This window comes from Phaethon lepturus, unplaced genomic scaffold (genome assembly GCF_000687285.1).
Source record: "Phaethon lepturus isolate BGI_N335 unplaced genomic scaffold, ASM68728v1 scaffold12581, whole genome shotgun sequence".
NCBI classification, from domain to species: Eukaryota; Metazoa; Chordata; class Aves; order Phaethontiformes; family Phaethontidae; genus Phaethon; species Phaethon lepturus.
In genome coordinates, this window is record NW_010516750.1 from 43,459 (window position 1) to 52,681 (window position 9,223).

General features: G+C 42.1%; 1 protein-coding gene across 1 annotated transcript in view; it reads left to right on the forward strand.

Annotated features, from left to right (window-relative positions):
- Positions 1-9,223, forward strand: part of LOC104627779 (ras-related protein Rab-3B-like) — a 46,200-nt gene that overhangs the window by 32,613 nt on the left and 4,364 nt on the right. Inside the window, exon 2 of the mRNA XM_010296151.1 lies at positions 1,569-1,687. Within this exon, the coding sequence (XP_010294453.1) occupies positions 1,569-1,687 (119 nt within the window). The remainder of the gene's footprint in view (positions 1-1,568; positions 1,688-9,223) is intronic.

The window sequence follows — 9,223 nt, forward strand, 5'->3', positions numbered from 1 at the left end:
GGAAATTTGCGGTGCGTTACAGCTGTGCACAGTCTCGTGGTGGTGCAATAGGCAGAGCCTTTTAAGCAAACTGCAGGGAGCTGATTTACAAGCACTTTCCTCCTACAGAGAGCCTCTGTGGTGTTCTGGTGCGGAGCAACAGGCTATCATTGATGTTTCCCTCTTTCATAGACTGGCTAGCATGTGTTCTGGAAGGGCCAACACTGTCTCTTGCATGCAACAAAAACAAAGCTGCATGTATGGGAATGGTGGGCAGAAGGTTTTTAAAGCTGAGTAGTTGCCCACCCACTGCACCTTGTGTGTTTTCTGGGGTTGTGGTGATGTGCTGTGTCTGATCAGAAACCGACTCTATACTCCTGCAAGAGTGCTCTACATAGATTTATTTTACTCTTCCAACCAGCTATATGATTGATAAGTCCTTCAGGGTTTTTTTCTCTAGAGAAGAGAAACTTTAATCACATTTTTAAACCAGTTGGAGTAAATGCTGTCTTAAGCGTCGGGTTTGGAGGACTAAAGGACCATTCATTTCAGAACTGCTAACCTGTAAGCAGTCAACACCTTGTGCGGAACATGTGCTTTGAAGGTAAGGCCTTGTGCCTCCATGAAGCTGTTTCACAGAATTGCCATTTGCCAAAAGATGGATGAAATATGTTTGTTCAAATGATAGGTGAGAATGAGAGAGACGTTAAACACAAAACTTGTCTCTTTGGTTCAGAAGGCAGGTCCAGAGGGAATGGTTTAGCTGCAGGACTGCTGATCCGATGTAGAAATATTCCTCAGTTTAAGAGCAGGCACCCAAAATGAGAGGAATAAATGTTGTTGACATCCAACAGATGGTAGCTGACATGTTTTCCAGCTGTCAAAAGTCTTTTGAAATTCTTCTGTTGTATATGCCAGAGTTTCACCTTTGTGCTGCCACGCTGAACGTAGAAATGACAACTGCAGGTAGAGGTATTCTACAGCACTCTATGGGTAAAGAGAATTAAGCTGAACCAACAGAAGAGGATTAATAAATCTCAAATTAGTATGTGCACCTCAGACATCATGATTGGGATATTCCACATAAAATTCACTTTGTAGTATAATTTTCATTGCATCATGTCTTTAATTGTTGTCTCTAACCTCAGGTGAGAACTGAGTCACCCGCAGCATCTATCTCAAGGACATTTTCCCGATCATGACACTAAATTGCAACACATAAATGTCTTTTTGCCTGGTACAGTCCTGGGCTGTTTTCTATTGCCTCTGCTTTGAAGTGTCAGCTTTCGGTGAACTCTGCTAACATTTTATTATTGCGCTGAGGCAGAGAAGAGCAATTAAAGGGTTGACAGCTTTGATTTTTTTTTTAAATATTACATGTGTCAAAATGCATTTAACAAATCACAGTTGATGCAAAAGCCCAATTAATGCTAAAATGTAAGTAAAGTTCATTTCAATTAGGAGCAAATGAGAATTTAAAAATGTATAATAACAAAAAGTGGGTGCCTTATTTTAGATATAGGACCTAACTACAACTCCTGTTTCTAAGAACTGAAGTCTTAAAGCCTAAATATTCCTTTCTGTTCCAGGATACAGCTGGACAAGAAAGATACAGGACCATCACTACAGCCTACTACCGAGGAGCCATGGGCTTCATCCTCATGTATGATATCACCAGTGAAGACTCCTTCAATGCAGTGCAGGATTGGTATGAAATGTTGTTGGCTTGGGGTTTGTTCTTTTGGGCAATTATCTCCTCACAATTGTTTGTTGAGAACATTAGACATCCTACCCTCCACAGTGCTTTGCATTACCGTGTTCTTTCCTCTTCATCTGAACTCCAGGATAAATAATTTGTTTTTTAAACTGCCCTTAGATAAAGTTCTACAGCGTCACTTTAATGAAAAAGTTATAATTCAAATATATTTGCATATTATAGCATTGTAAAGAAATTAATTCTTTAATGCATTATTTGGGCTTATGAGGTTTCTGGCTATGCAGCTAAAACAATCCAGCTTAACAGTGGTTGTTCAAGTCAAATCTCATTTTAAATCTAATAAGATTAAATCTTTCCAAACTGCCTTAAAAAGTGATTTTTTTAATATTTTTTTTTTTTAACATGCAAGTGTAGACACATGGAACAGTATTAACCTTGCCTAACTTGAGATGATTAAAAATCTAACTCGACCCATTTAAAACTTGTGGAGTTTAAATTAGTTGTAGTTGTAATAAGAGGAGGAAGAGCAAGGTCTAGGGCAGAAAGCAAGCATACCCCTTGGAAGGGGCTTGTCTGTTACCACTGACTACAGAAAGCACCTGAAGACTCTGTAAGGCAGTGCTCAGTGTGTGGAATGGTGAGATGGGGGAGGAGGAGTTACCTATTGAATGGGAAGGGTGAGGACTTAGCCCTAAAACTGGGTATGAAACACATTCTCAGCTGTTATAAGCTCTTCTGGATCCACTGAATTCAGTACCAATGCAGAAACACCAGAAAATTATTTCTGGGCTTTCTGCTGACAAAAAAACAGGAAATATTTTTGGATTACAATGAAAAAAGAAAGCACCAGATCAGTCACTTTAAAAACTCCATGGCAGTATCAAAACTGCATTGGAACCCAGGCTCGTCTCTCCCACGTTTTGGTGTGCATTTCCCCTTCCCCACCTGGAGGCTCCCCTTGTAGCTCATGCCACCTGTCTTCCTCCTCAGGAAGAAATGTCCCACCTCACCCCACACTGTGATCTGATTTTGGACATGGAGCTGTGGCCTAGACCTTCTTCCTGCTCTCCTGCCTTCCAGACAAGTACATGTACAGAGCAGGAAGAGTAGAGGTCTTGCCAGAAGAGCCAGAGCACATGTCGTTTCTGTGGCCATGGGCAGTTCCCGCAGCCCCCTCAGTGGCAGCCGATGGGAGGTGTTTTCTCAGCAGGGACCCAGCACAATGCCTGGGGTGAAGACATCTGAGCTGCTGCTGTGAGGTGGTGGCCGCAGGCACGGCACAGATAAGCAGAAGGCTGGACCCTGTTGCTGGAGCTCACGTCCTGCTGTGACGTCCTCTCAAAGGGACACCAGACCTTGTGTGGGAAATACGGGGCACGGGGAGGTAGGTGAAAGGCTGTGTTTATCTTCAGAAGTAGTAGCTCAGTGACTCCCCTCAAATGTCTTGCAGTCGTTTCTGCTTGTTACCCCATTGCCGAGTACTGCAGGTGGGTATGGTCAGTGTGCAAAGAAAGGCAATGCAGTGGTTAATGTCATCTCCCAAGTCTGATTGATTGGCAGTGATCTCGGTGACCTCCCAGGAACATGTGACAGCGGCATGTAGGTGACTTAAAATTTTCTTACCTAATAGATCAGAAGAGCCTCCTTCTCTTGGAACATACGCTGGCTATGGCACTGGCTCCTAGCATCCAGCTCAGCATGGCTTTTTGTTGAACGCCTATTCTATACTCCCTAATCTAGGTTGTAATTTAAAAGTTGCAGCAATGTAGTTTGTTGTTTCTAGTAATTTGGCCTTCCTCCAAGGCTGCCCATTATTTGTTCTCATAGTCCCCTGACGCAGTTCGTCATGGTCATCACATCTACAGATGGAGTCTCCACTTTCACCCTGTCTCAAGTATCATGACACCATGCTGCAGAAGGTGAACTGCAACACCTTCCCTGGGCTGTCCTTTAGCACCTAATGATAGAGGAATAAATTTTTTCCTTGCTAGAAACACAAACCCAAAGGCTTTGCCAAAACGAGGTTCCTCCACGTGGCACACCCTCCACCAAGCTCAGGTGAAGCTGTTTCTCCAATGTCTGCACAGGGATTTTTTCCATAGGAGTACAGACATGTGAGCTAGGGCAATATCTTTCACTAAACTATACATTTTTTTCTCTGTATGTCAGGAATCTTTCCAACCATCACTTTTAAGATTTTGAGCCCAAATGATGTAATGAGGCAGATAAAATTAGCCCGTGATAGCTCATTTCCTTCCTTTCTGAAGCTTGTCCACAGGAGAGCAGATGAGGACTGTAGCAAAGCCAGCATCGCTGTGCCAGCAGAGTCCTCTAGTGGCGATGCAGCTAAGAGATGGTTTTTTTCCCAGTCTGCAAAATTTCATCCTAAACTTCTGAAAAGACAAGAAATGGAAACAAAAGCTTTTGGCTGGTGCTGGTGCTGCTATATCAAGCCCTGCCATTTGCTAGCATAGCAGGTAGGTAGAATTCTTGAGGGATTTTTTAATTTTTTTTTTTTTACCACGCTGTGTGATACAGTTATGCTTCCAAAAAACATTACACTGAATCTGGTCTTCAGAGACTAACTGTACTCCCTGGAAAATTAAGGTGTCTACTACTTGAGCTCCTTTAGCTCAGAGCCTTTATCTCTGTGAGCCTAGTCCCTTCTTCAGGTCAAGTGCAAGACAGCGGCAGCATGCCTAATGATAAAAACAGAGCCCTAGCAGTCCTGCAGTGCTTCTGTTTGGTGCTGGTGAGAGGATGGAGTGGCAGCAACTGGGAAGCTGCGCAGGCTGCAAATTCACTAGCATGCCCCTCATGCTCAGCCCTGCCTTGTCTCATCCATCACACGTGGATGGGACAGCCTTCCTGCTCTGCCTGCTGTGCCCAAGAGGGAGGACCTCTGTAAGAGTGAGAGGGCTGGAGCCAGGAGGTTTGGGACATGAGATGGGCTGGTGGGAGGACAAGTGCCTGAACCACTACTTCTCTGCTAATGAAGCTGTTCCTCCCAGATCCCCAGCAAATGGCAGTTGCAAGCTGCTTTCTACCTTGCAAGGAAGGTGTGTGGCCCTATACATGAGTTGCCTCTCTTCTTGCAGAGGTTTAGGTGAGGCTACAATAAACCACGCTAGTTCTAAGACCATATTTCAACCTTCACTGAAATTAAATGGGTCATCCACCTGAAATATATGCAAAAGCTAACAGCAAAGCTCATCCCAGGTCTTCTTACATCCTGCGGGTTTCCAGAAATTACAGCAATTAATCCTACACATCCTTTCTCTCTTTTAAGTGCCCTGCTATCCTAGCTGGCTAGTGATGTGTTTTTCAGTGTCTAGCTACAGTAAATAAAGAATACTATGAAGTTGAATATTGTGTCATAAGTGCAGAATGATGCAGCAGATTGGCTGAACTTCTAGACATTGAGAATAAATCAAGCAGTACTGAGTAAATGTGAATTAAATCTGGTAAGGAACCTGTTAACCTTCCCAGCTGTTTCTAAAATACTGTGTGTAGATGGAATTTGAGTGTTTCTCCGGCATAGAAAGGTGCATAAACCACCTGCCGTGTGATCATGGGACTGGGTTCATAAAGCAAATACAATCAAGCTTAGGAAGATACCTCAAGAAAATCATCAGCAAATAAAATATGAAGTGATGCCCCTTCCACTAACTTTTGGCTGCTGCCCATCCCAGTCCATTTGCATTGGCTGCTAAGAATTTCCCACCTGAACATAATTCCTCAGTCCTAAAATTGTACCCATTCGCAACACCTTGGAATGGGTCAAGTTGTGTGTGGTAGTCATCTATGTGCTTTACAGTAGGACATTCTTCAGTCCTAAAGCTTGTTTGTTCTTGCTGGTGCTGGGCCTACTGCTGCTTAGTGATTCAGTTTTTTTAAGGTGCTGTGTAAGCAGGCTGTCAACATGAGTCTTGGCCCATCTCACTGCTTTCTCTTGTACCATCTCTTCCTGCAGAGTTCCCTACAGAAAACAAGCCAAAAGCATGAACAAACAGCTGAACCGGAGACCTAGCACTCCAAGTAAGCTCTCGCCCATGACAAGCTCTTACCTTCTGTTGAGCTTATAGGGGTACAGAAAGTTCTCAAAATTCGTCTTTATAATTACACTGAAATTATGGGAATTTCTCTCTCCATCAGAGAGAGATCTTTTCCCTTCTAGACTGCTCCAGTGTCTCAGCGCTTATATCCTCCCTCTGGCTGGGAAATTGCCATAGCAGGTTGTGCTCACTAGCCTTATTAACCTCCAAGCCTTTTCATGAAGCTCCAACATCCCCTCTAAACCTGCCTCCCATGTATGTATGGTGCGATTTACCTCTCATCTCTGGCTCATCGGCATGTGACTGTTTTAGCAGCCTCCTGACCTGGCCTTACCTGCCCACAAGGGAAATGAGAATATCTCTTCCAGCCTGCCATATGCTTTCTTCCTTGGGTGATCTCTTTACCTCACTCTTTCTGTGGGTGGATGTTCTACAGAGGATTCTGGTTTGCTTCATGTCACTTCAGAAATACTTCACCTAAACCAAACAAAGGCAGTCTTTCTCCTGAATGAGGAGGATCATGGCTGTATATCAGGTGTTTAGACAAGTTTTCAAGGTAGTATATGAATGTGAGGTATAGTCTTTCCTTCATTCATGTGAATCAGCGCAATTAATGATAATTATCTTGAAGAGCTGAGAAAGAGTAAGATACACAATTTAAATGCATTTGGAAATGTCTAGGACATGACCTGTTCTCTTGTTCCTTCACTTGGAAAGGTACAGCAGATTGTATGAGAAGCCTTGAAAGATTAAGCCTGAGTGATCTTCCTTACTGCAGCGTGGCAAGAGTACAGTCAGGTTATTTTAGAAGAAAAAGCATAAATGGGCAAAAGCAAAGGTGGATTTTACCTGGTATTTTAAAATAACTAATTGTTTTGTTTGAATAACAAGACATCTTTCCTGTAGGTTAAGTGAAAGGGTTAAGTGAGCTTTCACGGCTTTCAGCTCAGTTTCTAGATCTTTTTAGTAGGTTCCTTTGGCAGTTATTCTTTGACATTGGCTTGATAGTTTTGTGTGTAGATAAATCAGTGGTTTATACCTCATTTGAAACTGTACTGAAACTAGAATATACTCAGGATTTCATACTCTAAAGTAAATAGAAAATATTATGGAAACTCTGCTTTGGACAATCTAGACAATTTCACAGAAGGGAAGAAAAAATTGGTTAAATTTAACTTAGATTTAAGAAACAGCTGAGTTCACAAATCATCGGCTTTATTTTTCTTTAAGGCTGATCACCAAATTAGGCTGTTGATATATGCATGTAACTGTGAACCTGAGACTATTTTTCTTCTAAGTGTGAAGCATAAAAGCCATGCTTTATCATTAATTTGGGGAATTCAGCACAAATAAAGCACAGCATTGTTACTGTGTCACAGGAATATGTTCTTTTCAGTGTGTATATTGGACTGCCCTGATAATTGTTGAAACATCTCAACCGCACAAGCCTTTGTATTTATTTATTTACCTTTCCAAAAGCTTCTGGAAATTTGCTGTTTCCTTTTGCATGGGGATCAGCGTTTCTTTTAGACTTTCTTCCTAACTCTTTTTGTTTGCGTTTTGGTTTTTTATATTATTCCTAATAAGTGCAAATGGCAGTGTTCTGAGAAAGAGGATTTTCACCTACTTGTACAAAACACTGAGAATGAGTTTCTGTGGGAGATCCTCCATGTTTTTTTCTTCTTTTTTATTTTCTAAGTAATTCTGTGTAAATAGCTAAGATTTTGTAGTGTGTCCCCATGCATCTCCCCAGGGACTGAAATTAATCCAGAGAGGGAAATGGGAGTCAGAACAGAAGATTTCATCTTTCTGGGCTTTTGGTTGATTTCTGAGGTTACCCCTTTCTGTGATGAGCCTTGGGAAACCCCAGAGTACTGCATAAACTTATCACAGATTCATGTTAGCTCTCACAGGGCTTGTCTACATGGAGGGACTCAGAAGGGTGAAAGTGGAGGAGCCAAACTTGGGTCTGGAGTGAATACCTTTCCAGGAGGACACTAAGAAGAGTAGGAGGTTTCACTGTGCAAAGTCCGTGATTATTTTTGTGTTCCATTATGGGTCTGGGCTTGTGCAGTGGGCTTGGTTTAGGTTTATGTTTTCCAGTGCAATCCAAACAAGCTGCTGCTTAAAGGCAAGTTTTACAGTGAAATGACCCCCTTTTTCATATATATCTGTGGAGTAATGGGACTGGCTGCTTTCCATGGGAGAGGCAAGTAAGCAACTCGAACTAATTAAAATTATCATTAGCAGATCAGAGCTGGAGGCTGCTGCTAATTCTAAAGAGAAGAAATCAAATGCTTTATTGTTAAGGGAGTTCAAGCAAACGAAACAGAACTGAAAACCTGAGGGGACTCCTGGCTCTCCTGGGGAATGGCAGGTTTGCCTGGAACTGTAGTGTCCTGTATAGAGAGGTAGCAAGTAGGTACAAAGAGTGGGAAGGTGAGAGGGACTGGAGGAGGAAAGGACTATATTGCCTCTGGCAGAGCAGCCTAATTACCTTTGGGAAGGAGGGAGTCTTAAAAGATAGAGCTAACTTGGAGATACAATGGATGAAAATGAATGCTACCAACCTAATACTGTTCTGCTGCTGGCTCTGTGACACCTCACTGAGGATGGTGGGAAAGTATTGGCCCCTCAGGATAAATAGGAAGAAAAAAATCTTCTGTTTTCTCATAGAAAAACTATAAAGAGGCTAAATGTAAGGTCAGACTCCTGGCATCCAGAGAGAGCTCCACTCCAGTTTCAGCACGTGAGCCACAGAGAGCTTTAGAGTCTTCAAGTTCATCCCAGTGCTCCTGCTTAAGCTCCCATGCACTTGATCCCTCTATCACTGAAGTTATCATTTGTCTGAACTTGACATCTGTCATTGCATCTGCTATTTCCTGCGTTAGGTATCACTTAATTCTGCTGAGATCAAATATTACCTCACAGAGCCTTACCTTCATCCCGTATCTTTCCAATTTGGTAAATTTTTGTTTCTCTTTAGCAATTGTTTCCATGTTCCTATGCAATTTTCAGTCTCCATGAACCAGTTTTCCTGTTCAAGCAAAGATGACTTAATGCTTCCATCTGTTTGACTCTCAAAACACAGTTTCTTATGGTGTTACTAAAGCTCTGCAGCAAATGAGCATCTTTTTTGTCTGCTCTGAACTATTGTTGTTATGTGTTTTACAAGAAGTTGTAAATATAGCATGAAGTGTATCTCTATTGTATGGCTTTCTCTGTAGGGACAATATCCTTAAGAGGTGTAATTGATTGTCGTTCCTCTGACAGATTACAGCTGAAGGAGAACAAGCTCTAGAAGAATGCCTTTTTTGTCCCTAGACTTGAAAAATCATTCAGTTCAGCTTTTTGTCTGGATCTCAAGACTTTGCAAGCGTTTTAAAGATCATAACAAGAAACTTTATTGTCACAAAAATTTAAGGAGTAGTAAAATAGAATGGTGCTATAAATTACACAGTCTGCATTCCTG